This window comes from Trifolium pratense, linkage group LG3 (genome assembly GCF_020283565.1).
Source record: "Trifolium pratense cultivar HEN17-A07 linkage group LG3, ARS_RC_1.1, whole genome shotgun sequence".
Taxonomy (NCBI): Eukaryota; Viridiplantae; Streptophyta; class Magnoliopsida; order Fabales; family Fabaceae; genus Trifolium; species Trifolium pratense.
Window position 1 is genome coordinate 17,770,018 of NC_060061.1, and position 18,511 is coordinate 17,788,528.

Below are 18,511 nucleotides of genomic sequence, written 5' to 3' on the forward strand. Positions count from 1 at the left end.
GAAAACCTAAAATCAGCCAAAATCTAAAAAATCGACTATAAACCCCAAAATCGGCCGAAAAACCTAAAATTGATCGAAAACTCAAAAAATCAGCTAAAAAACAGATAATCGGCCAAAACCCAAAAATCGAATATAAACCCTAAAATCGGCCGAAAAACCTAAAATCGACTGAAAACCCAAAAAATCGGTCAAATACCTAAAATCGACTATAAACCCTAAAATTGGCCGAAAAACCTAAAATCGACTGAAAACCCAAAAAATCGGCCGAAAAACCTAAAATCAACCCTAAACCCAAAAAACTCAGCCGAAAACCTAAATTTGACCGAAAACCCAAAAATCGACTATAAACGTCGATTTTAGGTTTTTCGGCCGATCTTAGGTTATTTGGCCGATTTTAGGATATTTTGGTCGATTTTAGTTTGTCGGCCGATTGTTTGGGTTTAGGTTCGATTTTAGGTTTATGGCTGATTTTTTGGGTTTTCGGCCGATTTTAGGGTTTATAGTCGATTTTAGGGTTTTTGCCCGATTTTAGGTATTTTAGCCGATTTTTTGTGTTTACCGTCGATTTTAGGTTTTGGTCCGATTTTTTGGATTTTCGGCCAATTTTTTGAATTTCAGGTCGATTTTAGGTTTTGGGCCGATTTTTTGGGTTTTCGGCCGATTTTGAGTTTCAGGTCAATTTTGGGTTTACGGTTAATTTTAGGTTTTCGGCTGATTTATTGGGTTTATGGTCGATTTTTTAAAGATAAATAAAATTAAATGAAAGAAATTTAATTACATTACCCAAAACAAAGAATTTTACAATTGATGGAATTTCACCACTTTATCCGAACAATGAAATTTTAAAATGAAGGGGATTCAATTGAATCATTTGCATTGCCTAGTTTTTAAAATCCCTTCAATTTCTAGAATCCCCATCCAAACACACTCTAAACGATTTTCGAATCCATTGATCTTTTCCCCTCCACCGTCAAAACGGTCTCCAACTACTGTTTTAAACAAAACATTTATCGCTATATCTCCAAACTATTTTTTCATTTCCGTAATTGTCCTTTTAGAACTACCTTCATTCTTCGTCTTAACACAAAAGTCATAACTCTCTTTCATTGTTGTTTCCACCTTAGATTCCATAACATGTTTAAGCATATCTAATTTGTGTGGCGGAGAGTACGTTGATGGTGAATATCTTATGCACTGTACGCCAATAGGAACCGTAGGGACTGAAAACTATCTTGAAAAAGTTATAGTCCATAATTTCAAAGGCTATAGATTTTGGACGGGAAGCAAAGACTTTGTCGTTTACTATGAAACATTGTTTTGCCTTTTCAATTACTTATAACTAAAGTTCGATGAACACCCAAACGTAAGGTGAAGATTGATTCGTATTTATCGGCTAATTTCCCCAAGATGTCGTGAGGTGGCTGGGAACCACTTAAAAGGTGGAGGTGGTCAATTAAAGGCCAAGCACCGCCGACTTCTGGTGGTGGTGGTGGGAGTGTCTATGTGTTGAGACCTCAACTTTCTTGTTTCAACACATGAAGCAGTAGCATCTGGAAATACTTTAAATTTATACTTGTATTTTTTTTTTTTTCCTCTTATGCTAGCTCTTGTTTTAGAGTATTGTGAGATGTAGTTCAAATATTGAATTTAGAGAGTGTGGATTTACTGGGATTATGGGATGGTTGAGAGTGAAGTCTATGTGTTGTAACAATTTTCAGATAGTGTTTATTCTTCGATTGTCGATTTTGACAACAATCCTGGTTTCTTCTTCAACTCTTTTATTTCCTAACACATGCAAAGTGCCAACAAACAAAAAACACCACAAACAATACTATAAACAAGGACAACCAATCCCTAAGAAATTGGAGCATCACAAATATATTTTTAGGATTTTACTTTATGATTTTTAAATTTTATATTAATATTTTCAAAATTAATAAAGAGATCACTCCCCAATTATTTGACAATTTAACATAATGACAGCGAGCTGGATACCAGAATAAAGCCAAATGTCCTTTTGGTGCAAAATAAACGATCTTATTTATGGTAAATTTAGTAGAATCACAATAGCCATGATCATAGATTTTGACTAAAAACTTGGGTAGACAAACGTGGAGTGAGAATGACTTCAAGTGGAGAGGCTTTGATAGTAGTGAGGCCGTTCTGTTCAGCCATATCAACTGGTCCTTCATTTAGAGTCACTATATCAAACCCATGCAACAAAGTAGCGAGTGTTATTTGCATAAGTTGAAGACCAAATGAGACTCCTGGGCACATTCTTCTACCCGAACCAAATGGAATCAATTCAAAATGTTGACCTTTGACATCAACATCCTTGTGAGTTGTGAGAAATCTCTCTGGTCGAAACTCCAACGGATCTATATATAATATTGGATCTCGTTGAAGTTTCGAAACATTGGTTAAAAGACGCGTCCCGGAAGGCACATGGTATCCACCAACAGTACAATCTTCAATGGACTCATGAGGAATATTGAGTGGTGCGGCTGGGTACAAACGCAATGTTTCCTTGATAATGGCTTCAATATACTTCAATTTTGTCAAATCTGTTTTTATTGCCATATTTTCCATACCAATTCGTGTATCTAATTCTTGAATGGCCTTGTTTAGGACTTCACGATTGTTGAGAAGTAAAGAGAGAGCCCAAGTCAATGTTCCTGCTGTAGTATCTGTGCCTGCTAGAATAAGTGCCTGCAAAATATTACAATAAAATTTTCTATTATTACACATTTTATAAATAAAATTGGGATGGAGGAAATGTTTATTAATTAAAGTGGTATTGACCATTTTATAATGATCCTTGTTGAAATTTTAACTTTATACCTTACAATTACAAGGCTAAATTCTTGTTACCGAGCTCAAATGTGAAAAATAACTCGAGAGTTATTATTTAAAAACAATTAAGGAACTATACTCTATATTTTTTGAACCAAACAAACTTACTGCATTTCATTAATTATCAAAAGCTCAATACATGAAGGAATAATCTCAAATCTATGGAAACTAGTCCAGGAATTGGCCGCCCTAGCTAAAGTGTGAGCAACCGAATTCACTTGTCTCCTAATAAACTTAACTTCAAAGTTCACACATGATAACATAACAAGAATAATTTCATTAACGATTGAAAGAAACTCTGAATTGCCTCGCCGTTTGGTACGAATAGCATCAACCAACACTTGAGAGTCACTTTCAAACTGGACGCTTTCAAAACCTCTATTCTTAGCTTCATTCATAGCTTGCAATAGTGCCCATGCTTCACCCTCCTCTGTTGATAAAGTCATTTGTTGCCACTGCGTAATTCCAGCCATAAACGCACCAGAATTATTACGAAAACAAGCACCCATTGCGGTCCTACCTTCACCGACAAAAAATGCTGCATCTACATTGCACTTTAACCATCCTATGCGAGGCTTTTCCCACCGAATGGTGCTGGCAAGCGGGACATCATGATCATCGTTACCTCGCAATTTATGGACGGCAATCCACTCGTTCCACTGCTCAAACGCAGTCCGGCCAACTTGGATTGGGCTTCTAACATTATCGTTCCAAATTTTGTCATTCCGGTTATGCCATATACTCCATAACAACATAGCCACTCTACCTATAATAGCGTAATCCTCATTCCGACACAAGGCAAACATTCTATCTGCCGCACTACCTTGCTGACAAGCTGCGGAACCCAAGACAGCTGATAGTCCAGCTGCTTGCCAACTAGATTGAGCAGAAGCGCAGGTGAAAAAAGCGTGTACATCGTCTTCTACCTCATCTTCACATAATGGACAATGAACATCACAATCAACATGACGTTCTAATAACCGACGCCTCGTTGGAATACATCCCCTACATAACCGCCAAAGAAGATGACGCGCTTTATGTGGAGCATGTGCTTTCCATATTTCTTTCCAATTGCCGTTCACATGGTATTTATCATTACGGAAAATACACTTCATAGCAAGCTTGTACCCGGATTTGACAGAGTAACACCCATTTCGTTCCTCCTCCCAAACCATTTTATCCACATAAACTGACCCAATGAGAGGTGTTGCAATAATCCTCTCTGCCACCTGGACTGGGAATAACATACGAATTTTAGTCACATTCCAAGCTTTATAATTATCTATCATTAGGTCCCTAACAAATAAGTTATACATTCCTTCAGGTTGAGGCGAAGGAATCCAGCGTTCTCCATTCCCACGTAACCAAGGATCCGACATGACGTGTATCTTGTCACCACCACCAATCCTCCACCGACACCCAAGTAAAAGAACCTGTCTAGCTTTCCAGATACTACGCCATGCAAAACTAGGATTATAGCCCAAGGACGCCTCCAACAAAGTAGATCGTGGAAAATACCTTGCTTTAATAAGCCTAGCCACCAATGTATCTGGATTTTGTAAAATTTTTCATGCTTGTTTTGCTACCATAGCCATATTAAAGGCTTCAAAATTCCGAAAACCCAAACCCCCTTTATCTTTGGGGCAAGCAAGTCTCTCCCATGCTAACCAATGAATACCTTTACTATTACCATTACCACCTCCCCACCAAAAGGCATTTATCATTTTTTCAATATCATCAATAAAAGAAGAAGGGAGGATAAACAAACTCATAACATAAGCTGGGATGGCTTGAAGCACTGACTTTATCATAATCTCTTTTCCAGCTTTCGATAAGGCTCGTCCTCGCCATGAATTTATCCTCTTCCAGATACGGTCTTTAATATAGGAAAAAATTGCCTTCTTACTTCTACCTACCATAGACGGTAGGCCGAGATAAATACCTGTTCCCAACACATGTCGCACACCAAGTATACCGGCTAAATCAGCTTGAGCCGCCTGTGACATATTGCGACTAATGAACACCTCAGACTTAGACAGGTTAATTTCCTGACCCGAGGCCTGTTCATAAGTTTGTAGAATACTTAAGAGTTGGGTCACCTCAGCAACATTAGCTCTGCAAAATAAAAAACAGTCATCTGCAAACAAGAGATGAGACACTTTCGGGGCGCCTCGACAAATTCGCACACCATGAATGTCTCCTTGTCTAACAGCTTGGTGTATTAGAGCGGTCAGTCCTTCCGCCACAAGAATAAATAAATAAGGGGACAATGGGTCTCCCTGCCGTAAACCTCTTCCCGGAGTAATAGGACCAACCTTGTCAAAATTCATAAGCACTGAATAGTTAACAGAACTCACACACATCATCATCCATTGTATCCACTTCTCTCCAAACCCCATTTTGACTAACATACCACGAAGGAATCCCCAATCCACCTTGTCATAAGCCTTACTAATATCAATTTTTAATGCTAACTCACCTCTATATCCTCTAGTCTTTCTCTTCATAGCATGTATAACTTCAATAGCAATAAGGGCATTATCAAGGATCGACCGACCTTCGACAAAAGCTGACTGCTCCTGGGAAACACATTTATCCAGACAAAGCTTCAACCTATTAGCAAGCACTTTAGAAACTATCTTGTAGAGGACATTACACAGAGAAATAGGTCTCAAATCTTTCATCGAAGTACGATTATCACATTTGGGGATGAGACAAATATTAGTTTCATTAAGGCTAGAAGGAAAATACCCCCTATCTAACCAGGAAGATGCAGCTACAAAGATATCGTCTCCGCAATGTTCCCAGAACCTTTGGTAGAAAGCTGGGTTGAAACCATCAGGACCTGGGGATTTATCCGGATGCATCTGAAATAAAGCTTGTTGTAATTCAATTTTGGTCAGGGGTGCCATAAGTAAATGATTATCCTCCTCTGTCACCCTTTGCTGGATAAGATTAAGCACGGGTTCATGAATGCCGCTTATATTTCTGAAGAGAGCATTAAAATAGTTCTTAGCTACCCGGCACAAATCCTCTTGAGTATGGACTGCAGTACCTGCTTCATCCATGAGTTTGGTAATCTTTTTTTTCTTACTACGAACTGAAGCGGACATATGAAAAAATCGAGTATTCAAGTCACCTTCTTGAAGCCAATGCATCTTGGCTCGCTGCTTCCAGTACCCTTCCTCCTGAACCAGTAAAGTAGCATGCTTATCAGAACATTCCTGAAACCTCTTACTCTCTTCCTCCCCCTGATTATCCCTCAACGCCTCCATCTCCCGGACACATTCTGCTATCTCTTGTTTAAACTTCACTCTTTTCCTTTTGCCCCACCTTTGTAACTTGTTAGCACACCGAGCAACACGATCAACTATCGCAACATTGTCATTCACACCCCACCCATCAATCACCGTCTCTTCCAAATCCGGTTCCTTCAGCCATTTATTCTCAAACCGAAAGGCGCCATTGAAGCGGACTGTTATAGTAGGAGAGCATTGGAGTAAAATTGGACTATGATCTGAATGTGAAGCCAAGAGGTTAGATAGTCTTACGTCAGGAAAGAGATGCAGCCAACTCGTACTAGCCATAGCTCTATCCAACCGCTCTTCAATAACATGAGGTGTACCTCTACTTTTGATCCAAGTAAATGGGTGTCCTGCAAGAGGAATATCGATCAAATTACAGTCAGCGATAGCTTGTCTGAATCCCATACATAACCAATTGGGATGTGGGTGAATGCCCTTTTTATCCTCTTGTGAAAGTAGATCATTAAAATCACCAATTATACACCAGGGTACAGGGGACATATTAACTAACTCTCGCAAAAGATTCCATGCCTGTCTCCGTCTACTACGCTCCGGGTATCCATAATAACATGTTAACCTCCACTCCCCCTTCTGCTCATCCTCCACTAACATATTAATAAAGTTTCTCGAATAATTTAAAACGCTACATTTATTATTATCCTTCCAGAACACCGCTAGACCTCCACTCTGCCCCTCCACATCAATAGCCAGACAAGAATCGTAACCCAATGTAACCCGAATAGGTTCAAGGTGTCTAGCATGAGATAATGTTTCAGACAAGAATAAAATATCCGGCTTATGTTCTCGGGCAAGCTTCCGCAAATTAGGAATTGCGCTCGGGCCGCCCAAGCCCCGACAATTCCAACTAAGAATATTCATGAGTCCCGGCAGTCCTGGGAACTGCCAGGACCTGCCGATAAAAAATGCTGGTTAAATTGCTCATCTGTTGCTGCAGGAGTTATAACTTCAGCACGTCTGCGCTTTTTCTCCATATGATTTTCCATCTGCTCAGGGTGAACCACATCAGTTAACAATGGGGTAATCTGCCTACTTTCTCTCAGATTGGACCTAGCAGAGAGGGCTAAAAGCGGTGTATCAACATTCCTAATAACGCCTGGTTCAGTGGGAACAACTGAATTTCGTCTATTAGTTACCAAGGAACTATACTCTATATTTAAAAATATATTTATTTGAGAGTTTTAAAATAGCATAATGTTTTTCAGTATTATTGGTAAAATCTTATGTTTTAAACAAAGTATAAGATATTCTTGCTTTTGAAAATAAATATTTTATTGTATATTTTATTTATAAAGATGATTTTTTTATAAGATAAAGATGATTTTTCTGTAAAAATGAATTAAAAACAGAACATAATTTACATTTTTTTTTTCACCGGAGATAATTTAAAATTTTGAAAAAAGACAATACACTACCAAAGCATAAAGACACATTTGCCGACAACTATAAGCACGGGCTAGCTAGCCAAAGGAAGAACACTCTAGAATTAATTAGATAGATATGTTCCCCATCAAAGAAAAGGAATATAATAAATTTTTGAATGAAGCAAAGTGTTTGAATAAGTCATATCATTTAAGTCTTCGTGAGCTTAACTCAATTGGTAGAGATAACATATTTTATATGTAGCGATTGAAGTTCAAACTTCGGACATCCTATTTATCCACCTTAAAAGTGAAAATTCTAGCAACTAAACTATCTAACAAAAAAGAAAAAAAAGCCATATTGATGGATGTTTTGTTACATTTTTTTCTGTGGTAACTAATTTACCTTTTGAAATAAATATGTGAAGAAATAAAAAAAATTATTAATCAAATTTTATTTATTTAAGTCATGGTCTTTTTCTTCCATATGATAAACATAAAAAACAAAGAGAAATATTAACTAGTATTTTTGGACACTAATTAAAGAAGAAAATATAATAAAACAGTCTTAAAATTAGTGTAATATATTTTTTTCAAAATATAAATAATAATTTTTTCAATACAAAATTGTGTTGAGAAAATGTTCTTGAAGAGTTGAACTTACTAGACAAGTGGCTTTGATTGCGGTGTCGGAATCACGACCGTCCAAATCATGATCATCAACGGTGGAAATGAGTATATCCATGAAGTCAAGTTCACCGCCAGAGTTCCTATTACGTTTGTGTTGATCGAGCAAAACACTAACAAATTCATCCAACTCTTTGGCCGTTTTCTTCATCTCTTTCTCTTTTCCATCCAAATCCAACCATCTCAAATACGGCAACGTGTCACATATAACAAATGAACCGGTGAGATCGAACAAGTCCCTAAGTGCTTTTCTAATCCGTTGATTCTCTTCATCATCACCGTCAAAACGTTTTCCTAAAACCGTTCTAAACATAACATTTATAGCTATATCCCCGAACCATTTTTTCATTTCAGTAATTGTCTTTTCAGGATTACCCACGTTCTTCATCTTCTGCCAAAAATCGTAACTACCTTTCATTGTTGTTTCCACCTCAGACTCCATCACGTGTTTGAGCATTATCTCTATTCGTTGAGTGGAGAGGACGTGGACGGTGGCGATCTTTCTCATGGTGCGCCAATAAGAACCGTAGGGACTAAAACCAAACATGGAAAAGTTATAGCCTAGAATTTCAAAGGCTACGGATTTAGGACGTGAAGCAAATGCTTTGTCGTTTATGGTGAAACACTGTTTTGCCATTTCGTAATTACTTATAACCAAAGTTCGATGAACACCCAAACGGAAGGTAAAGATTGGTCCATATTTGTCAGCTAACTTCCCCAAGACGACGTGAGGTGATTGGGAACCGCTTAAAAGGTGGAGGTGGCCGATTAAAGGCAAAGCACCGCCGACTTCCGGTGGTGGTGGGAGTGTCTTTGAAGCTACACCAGTATTACTACTGTTGTTGCTTCTGCGTAGCCAATAAAGAATGAAGAGAAACAACAACGTGGCGCATATGGTAAATGGCAGGGTTGATGGCGAGAGCAAATTATTCATAATATTTTGGATGGTATTCTATTCTGTTGTGGTTTGGTTGGTTGGTTTTACTCTGTTTTGTGTCAACCTGTAGGCTTGATATATTATCTGGTGTAGCTATTTAGATTCTGACATGGCTTGTATTTGGACAAAAATTTGATGCAGTTAATGCGGCAATCCAGATCCCTTGTATTTTTCCCAATTAGTTAGCAGTTTCTCGATTTGTTTTGCACTTTTGCAAGTGTAGTTAGGTAGGGATTAGTGTTGGTTGGAATTAATTAAATACTGTAGTAGTTTTGTTGTGGCGGTGGTTTGTATTTTCTACTCCTACGACTTGTGCTTACCGGTTCAAAAGAATAATAATCGGATAGAGAAGAAGAGTTTGAATTTTGCTTCATTTATGAAGTTCTATTTAATATCTATATATATCTATAGTATTAAAAAACATAGACATATGTGATAACTAAAACTTATTTTAATAATCTCAACTTTATTTAATAAATTTTAAGGCGGCTTTATTTAATTATCTCAACTTTGTTAATTTTTTTAATAAAAAATTACAACTTATTATTAAAATGGCTAAATTGCAGTTTTGACCCCCCACGTTTCATAATTGTGCGATTTTGGTCCCCCACGTTTCAAATGTGCGATTTTGGCCCCCCACGTTTCATAATTGTGCGATTTTGGCCCCCCACGTTTCAAATGTGCGATTTTGGCCCCTCATGTTTGCCCCCTTTTGCATTTCTTGGTCCCCGTTGACTATTTTGACTAAAATTTGCTGAAATAGAATTTTTTTTACACGTGTCTTAATTGTATTGGTCAACCAAAATTTATTATTATTTCTTTTAAAAAAAAATTCAAGGAAAGGTCAGGTGACTTTTTTTTTTTTGGGGTGTAATTTATTTAGTTTTGAAAAATTATAAAAAAACAACAATAAAAAGCGTTGATTTATAAAAAAACATCTGATTGCTAAAATAACGCTTTTTATTGTTGTTTTTTATAATTTGTTAAAAAAAATAAATTAAACCCCAAAAAAAAAAGTCACGTGACCTTTCCTTGATTTTTTATTATTTTTTTAAAAATATAATAATAAATTTTGGTTGGCCAATACAATTAAGACACGTGTAAAAAAAATTCTATGTCAGCAAATTTTAGTCAAAATAGTAAACGAGGACCAAGAAATGTAAAAGGGGGCAAACGTGGGGGGCCAAAATCGCACATTTGAAACGTGGGGGGCCAAAATCGCACAATTATGAAACTTGGGGGGCCAAAATCGCACATTTAAAACGTGGGGGGCCAAAATTGCACAATTATGAAACGTAGGGGGCCAAAATCGCACATTTGAAACGTGGGGGGCTAAAATCGCACAATTATGAAACGTGGGGGGCCAAAACTGCAATTTAGCCTATTAAAATACGGTAAGATTCTCTCGCAATAAAAAAAAATTCTCTAACAAAAATATAGGACTCTCGATAGCAATTTTTTTTGTCCCTTTCATAAGATCATCTTTAAATATTTAACTACATCAATTACATTTCTTTATCAACATAATCTTAATTATTTCACTTCTTTTTCTACAATTTACAATTATTTTACTTCTTAATTAACATAATAAACTCTAGTGGTTTATTCAATGAGGTTCTATATATTTTTTATTGTTGGGTTTTTAAACCTTTGATTTGCATGAGAAAGATGCATCAGTAATTTAAGATTCGGCTACGAGATAAATAAAGTCTGACAAAAAAATTATTGGTATTAGGAATCAAACTAGGGTTCCTCTGAACAATTCGTCATAAAGAGAGTTCATTAACTATTTGAGTTAATTCCTTCTAAACTTTTAGATAGTACCCTCCTAAATTGTCCGTGTAAGCAAATCCATTAACCGCGTAGAAAAAATTTGACTAAAGGACCAACTTGACATCAAACATAAATTTTTTTAGTTTAAATTCAATTTCAATTTCAAATATAAATTAATTTCAATTGTTTTTATGACCTAACTCATTTGGTATTACCAGTATTGTGTGTGTTTGTATTAACTGTTTGCGGACGAAAAAGAATATTTAATTTGAACATACTTTTTTTAGGAATTTTTAATTTAGTAACTTTGTTGATTTTAATTTCAAATCTCAGAAACGCGCTTAATTTGTTGCCCAAGTGTGCAACGCCGTACAAAATTATGATCTTTGTTCATAGGGTGCTTAAATAGAAAATTACAACGGTGGATGCTCTAAAAATAAGAGTTACTATTGCTCAAAATAAGGGATTTGATAGGACAACTTCAGTTATATTTTATTTGATTTCAAAATTGTTTTTGGGACCGGACAACTTCAATTTCACTTTCAAATATAAATTAATTTCAATTGTTTTTAAGACCTAACTCATTTGGTATTACCTGTGTGTGTTTGTGTTAACTGTTTGCGGACGAAAAAGAATATTTAATTTGAACAGACTTTTTTTATGAATTTTTAATTTAGTAACTTTGTTGATTTTAATTTCAAATCTCAGAAACGCGCTTAATTTGTTGCCGAAGTGTGCAGCGCCGTACAAAATTATGATCTTTGTTCATAGGGTGCTTAAATAGAAAATTGCAACGGTGGATGCTCTAAAATTAAGAGTTACTATTGCTTTAAAATAAGGGATTTCAAAATTGTTTTTGGGACCGGATAAATTGGGGACCAAAACCTAAATTCTTGTCCACAGAACCACAGTACAACTTTTTGTCATCTGTACAAGTTGTCTAAAGTACCAAAATAACCTTTTGTCCACCAAACATCGTTCAAAGACAAAATTTGTTCAACACCATAAACTTTGTCATGTACTGTTTATGTCTTGTACTGGCCTATACTGTTCTGTTCAGTACTTATAATTGAAAGGAAAGCTTTATCTATCGGGGATATTGCTTACAAAAAAAGACGTTTTTTCTCCCGACCCCCAGGATTTCTTTTATACCCCCTAAAATCCCATTTTGTCCCTCGTATTTTGAAAAAATTTGGCCAACTTATTTTGGTTTCTACAAACCGAAATTGTTAAACATGGAAAAAAAATTCGGCTTATATAAACCGAAATTCGTGTAGAGCTACCTGTGGTATATTTAGCATATCTCTATGAATATAAGTCATATGCTAACTATTTTTAATCTAGTGTAAAGAAGACAACATTTACTACAGAATTGACACCAGAATTGTTAAATTTTATTAAGTATAGTATGAGAAAATCTACCTACAAGTTTGAGAAAAGGTTGTGCTCTATTTCTGTACCAGTACCCATTATTTGGTCAAACTGAACCAATTGGATAGTTAACCCTAAAAAAAATTATATTTGTAATCTTGAGACCCTAAGCTTTTCAACGAGTGGTCGTTTACTCAAATCGGACATCGTTTAGTATTTCAAATAAATTGTGAAAGTTGAGGGTCTGATGCTGAATTTATGCAGGAAATTTGGAACACAGACGAAACGCAAAATTTGGAACACAAAATTTCGGTTTTTATTAACCGAAATTTTTGAGCATGACAAAAAAATTCGGTTCGTACAAACCGAAGTACCCCAAAAACAAAAACGGAAATTCAAGGAGTAGAAAAAAAAAGACGGGGAGTCGGGAGAGAAAACCTCACAAAAATAATCCTGGTCTTGGATCTGTTTTGTGCTAGCATTCCCTTCGGGCCTCAGGCACTATAATTAGTACTTCATATCTTTTGTGTGCATCCTTAGATTGGCTTAGCATTGTCTAGTGAAGGGGTGGTTTGCTGTTTTATTGCAGGTTTGTAGTGTGTTTTTTTTGGAAAGGGTTTGTAGTGTGTGTTATTGGTAAGAAGTCTAACAACAGATGTCAGATGATCTGTATATATGAGTTTATAAATAAAGACAATTTTTATCATACAAATCAGTTTTATTGAGTTGAATTATAGCTAACTCTTAATTTTAAGAATTTTATGTCTCTGGTTGTTTTGGATGGCCCTCGTATTCTTGTATTTGTACACTAGTTTTAGCTGCAGCTTTGAACATCTTGTGCTAGTTTGCTCTCTAAAAAGGTAAAAACACTTTTGAGAGAAAAGAAAATGCTAAACGGTGCTTTCGATGCACTGGTTAAGGATCAAATATAGTAATATGACATTGAAGTTTGTGCAATCAACTCATCAAAAGTTTAAAAAGTGTTATTTTCAATTTAAAATTTTTGTTTTTTGGTTAACCAGTGTCCCGGAGACACCGGTTAACATGACCCTGATAAAAATTCAAGTCTTAGAGACTCTTTCAATTTTCAACCACATTTATTATTTTTTTACCTACATACCCTGTTATTATTTTGATTTTTTTTTCTACACTAGCTACCCCTTGATAATTTGAGTGTATTTACTCAACAATCAATGAGAACAAATTTTTTGCTTGTGAACGAAAAAGTTGGTTAGTTGTGTGTATCATATGCAAATCTACTAATTACGTGACTTATTCTCTTTTGTTGGTTTGGGCAAATTAAATACCCCAAATTATCAAGGAGTAGCGTAGGAATTACCAATTATTTTATCTCTTTTCTACATTACATTAATAAATGCTAGACAATATTTTCTTAATAAAAAAAAATACTATGATAAAGCATAATTTAATAAATTCTCTCTTAAAAGATTATTTTTTTGAGAAAAAATAATCTCTCTTAAAAGATAAATTTGTAAGAACAACATTCACTATCAATAAATTTATTATTATTATTATTATCAACTTTCTTAATTTCCGTAATTTAATCAACGAAGTCTTATATTTAAAGACAAATAGTATTAGGGCCCGTTTGGTGCGCAGGATAGGATAGAGATATGATAGGATAAAAAGCTGGATAAGGATATGATATGATAGTGGCAGGATAAGCATATATACTGTCATGTGTTTGGTGCACACAGGATAAGAAAGATGATATCATTATTTTATCATATCATGTGTTTGGTGCAAACTTAATATTGACATGATAAGATACATGTTTATTTAAATGAAAACATGATTCTTGTAAAACAAATATATTTGTTTATAAAATAAATAAATTTATATTTTCAATTAATATAAAATAAGTAATGACAAAATTATCATTGTGAAATAATTTCATTTAATTGTAGAAAAATGCATCGATAAAATTTAAATTGTTATACACACACTACAAGAAAACATGATATTGTTGACCAAATTTATTGAGGGCTAAAAGCCCTCAGTAATGTATTTTTACGTTAGTGAAGGCTTTCATCCGTTAGTAATGCATTTTTCCTTTCTTGAAGAACGAAAAAATTCTGACTGGTCATTAGTGACGGCTTCAGGCCGTCAGTATTGCAAAAAAGCGCGTAGGCATTAGTGACGGCTACAGGCCGTCAGTATTTCCTGTAACCGTTGAGCTTTTATGGCGCATCATGGCCGTCAGTAATGCATGTTACTTTATGACGGCTACAGGCCGTCAGTATTCTTTGACTGTTGTGCATTATTGGCGCCTGCTGGCCGCCAATAATGCATGTTCGAAATTTGAAAAAAGAATGCAACGGTCACTTGCACTTACACTTAATAATTTATTCACTTCTCCTACTTCTCCTATATGTAACTCATTCCACTTTCACTTCATTTTTACATTTTCATTCTCTCTCTAAATTTTCTCTAACTTCTCTCTTAAATTTCATACTTTCAACTTTCATATTTTCATCCAAAAAGTGGTAAGTGTTGTGTTTTACTTTTCCAAAGTTAAAATTTTTGTTTTGTTATTTAAATGTATATGTTCTAATATTTGTTGTTTACCATTTTTATTAGCAAGTCTTATTATCGTGGTCGTCGGAGGTTGTGGGTTAGGAGCGGAGTTCGTGGGCTAGGAGCGCGCCAAGTAAGAATCTACTCGGCACCCAAGTAAGTAACGTAATTTTAATTTATAATACTTAGTGATAGTTTTTTTTTACCGTATGCTTAGTAATAGTTATTAATTAGTATTTTGTAATTTGTTACTAATATTTTCTTATCACTATGTATAAAAATTATTGTTTTTGAAAAAAAAAATAAAACAAATATATTTAAATTTGATTATTTCGAAAAAAGTAAAAAAAAAATTAAAAAAAGTTTTTTTTTTAAAAAAAAAACAGTATATTTATATTCTTTTTTTTAAAACCGAAATTTTTAAAAAATTCTTTTTTAAAAAGATAAATTTTAACAGTTTGTGTATTTTTAAAAAGAAAAAGTTAAAATTTTTGCTTTGTTATTTTTTTTGAACAAGAAAATTAATTCAAAAATATTGCAACAGGGACTCGAACCCTACACATGGTGGCAATTGGCTTTTGCTTTGTTATTTAAATGTATATGTTCTAATATTTGTTGTTTACCATTTTTATTAGCAAATTCTCGTGGTCATCGGAGGTCGTGGGTTAGGAGCGGAGTTTGTGGTTAATTAGGAGCGCGCCAAGTAACTCTACCCGGCACCCAAGTAAGTAATGTAATTTTAATTTATAATACTTAGTGACGGTCCTGGGCCGCCAGTAACCATTACCGGCGAGTATTTTGCTGAGGGTCCATGGCCGTCAGTAATGCATGTATTTTTGACGAAAATTGTGCATTACTGAGGGCTTTTGGCCGCCAGTAAATCATTGTTTTCTTGTAGTGACATAAAAAACATAAAGAAATATATTGTCAAAATTTAAATTGTATCAAATTAAAACTTTCATAAAAGAAATCAACAAAAACGATAAAGCAACAATATATTGTCAAATATTTTTATCAAACCGTACTTAAATTATATTATCAACTACTTAACAAATACAAGACGAGTAGTATCATGACAATCCATAAATTAAAAAAATAAACAATAATAATGAATATTTTTTTATAAGAATATTAATGAATATTAATTATAAAATAATAATAACAGGTATCAATTAAAATTAAAATAGAAAAGTATATAAAGATTAGTGTGTGTTGAGCAATCAAGCAACAGGTCCATAGTAATATATCTCAACGGGAATAAAAAAAATATCACTCTATCTAAAAAAAAGGTTTCAGGTAGTACATATCAAGTATATAAAATTATTTCGTTAAAAAAAGTATATAAAATTATATTATATACGAAGCAAAATATGTACCCAAAAAGTAAAAATAAAAAAAAAAAATCATGAAAATGCATTCAGTGGGAATCGAAGTGAGGAACATGTTTATTTTATCCTATCATGTTCCTAACCCAGCTTAAAATAAGGATTAAAATAACAAAGGCTAAGTAGGATAGGATAAGCAATAGGTTTATTTTATCCTTTCCAATTGGTGCACCAAACAAGAGATTTGAATATGATAGGATTGTTTTATCATATCCTGTCTCCCTATCCTGCGCACCAAACGAGCTCAACGGATTTGAATATATCATAGGATCTCGTTGGAGTTTTGAAAGATTTGTTAGTGTAAGAAATATTGGCCTTGCCTTTTCATTGCTTTGTGTTGGGTTATATACAAAGAGAGTTTCCATACTATGTTTCTATACAATTATGACTAATCAAATACAATAATTGCTAATCAAATACAATTATTGACTAATCAAATAAAATAATAGTCTAATACACCCCCGTAGTCAAGACAGGAGGTTGACGAATGTTGAGACTATCACGAAAATCTTCAAAGAGTTGCAACGGAAGTCCTTTGGTGAATATGTCAGCAATCTGGTAACGAGAGGGAACATGTAAGACTCGTACTTGGCCGAGAGCAACTTTTTCACGCACAAAATGTATATCCATCTCGATGTGTTTGGTGCGTTGATGTTGAACTGGATTGCCGGATAGATAAACTGCACTCACATTATCACAATAGACTAGAGTAGCTTTTGTAATTGGGCAATGTAGTTCTAGTAGTAAGTTTCTGATCCAACAAGATTCAGACACGACATTAGCTACTCCGCGGTACTCGGCTTCTGCACTGGACCGAGAAAGAGTGTGTTGGCGTTTGGCAGACCATGAAATCAAATTCTCACCAAGATAGACACAATAGCCAGAGGTAGATCGCCTGGTGTCTGGGCAACCGGCCCAATCCGCATCAGTGTAAGACACTAATTGGTTGATAGAGGAGGGATATAAGTGAAGGCCAAAATCAAGAGTGCCATGAATATACCGAATGATACGCTTCAGAGCTGACATATGTTGTGTTTTAGGGTCATGCATGAATAAGCACACTTGTTGCACAGCGTAAGAGATATCGGGTCTTGTAAAAGTTAAATATTGTAATGCACCGGCAAGACTTCGATACTCGGTTGGGTCATGATATGGATTTCCAGAAGAGCCACTGAGTTTTGCCTTGGTGTCGACTGGTGTGGGTGATGACTTGCAAGAGGACATGCCTGCTCGTTCTATAATTTCCTCTGCATATTTCTTTTGAGACAGAAAAAGACCACCTGAATGTTTAGTGACAGATATTCCCAAAAAATAACTCAGAGGACCCAAATCCTTCATGGCAAATTCAGAGCTAAGTTGAGACATAATAGAGTCACGAAGAGCATCAGAGGAAGCAGTGAGAATTATGTCATCCACATATAGAAGGATATAAGCAGTATCATTACCGTGATGATAAATGAATAAAGAGTGATCAGAGATGCTGTGAGAGAAACCTAGTGTGGTAACATAGTCAGTGAATCTCTGGTACCAGGCACGAGGTGCTTGTTTGAGACCATATAGAGACTTCTTGAGGAGACAAACATGCTCAGGATACTGTGGATGACGAAATCCAGGAGGCTGGTGCATATACACGGTTTCATCAAGATTTCCATGCAAAAAAGCATTCTTGACATCTAGTTGATGAAGGCACCATGACTTAGATAGTGCAATGCTAAGTACCATGCGGATAGTGGCTGGTTTGACGACCGGACTGAATGTTTCACCACAATCAACACCGGATTGTTGATTTGCACCATTACCTACAAGTCGAGCTTTGTATCGCTCAAAAGAACCATCAGATTTCTTTTTGTGCCTGAAAATCCACAAACTTCGAATAACATTAGCATTAGAGGGACGAGGAACTAATTCCCACGTCTTATTTTCAATAAGAGCATCATATTCCTCTTTCATGGCCATTTTCCAATTATGATCATTTAATGCATCAATGGGATTTGTAGGTAAAGGAGAGATAGAATTGTGGGTTGATGTATGTAGGTTGAAAAGTATACGGGGTTTGACAATTCCATGTTGTGCTCGGGTTGTCATTTGAGGTGAAAGTGGTGCAGGAGGGGTAATAGGTGTCTGAGTAGGTGGAGAGGAGGTGGTAGGTGTTGTTTTTGTAGATGAGATCGTTGTTTGAGAGTGAGAAGATGTTTTAGCTGTAGGTGTAGGTTGTTGGGCTGAGGGGGTTGTTGAGGGAGGGGAGGTTGTTTGGTTCGTGGTTTGAGGGTAAGGAGTTTGTTG

General features: G+C 35.4%; 1 protein-coding gene, 1 long non-coding RNA gene and 1 pseudogene across 2 annotated transcripts; 1 reads left to right on the forward strand and 2 right to left on the reverse strand.

The window, feature by feature from the left end:
- Positions 1 to 867: 867 nt before the first annotated feature.
- On the reverse strand, positions 868 to 2,074 carry LOC123914695 (annotated as a pseudogene).
- LOC123917104 (cytochrome P450 CYP82D47-like) lies at positions 1,904 to 9,533 on the reverse strand. Its single transcript, XM_045968734.1, has 2 exons — positions 8,202 to 9,533; positions 1,904 to 2,709 (listed from the first exon to the last, which is right to left on the reverse strand). Exons 1-2 carry the CDS (start codon positions 9,156 to 9,158, stop codon positions 2,077 to 2,079), a joined length of 1,590 nt encoding a protein of 529 aa, XP_045824690.1. The 5' UTR covers positions 9,159 to 9,533; the 3' UTR covers positions 1,904 to 2,076.
- Positions 9,534 to 14,782: 5,249 nt separating this feature from the next.
- On the forward strand, positions 14,783 to 15,498 carry LOC123913028. Its single transcript, XR_006811525.1, has 3 exons — positions 14,783 to 14,812; positions 14,907 to 14,999; positions 15,479 to 15,498. It is a non-coding gene; the product is annotated as an uncharacterized LOC123913028 (long non-coding RNA).
- Positions 15,499 to 18,511: the final 3,013 nt, after the last annotated feature.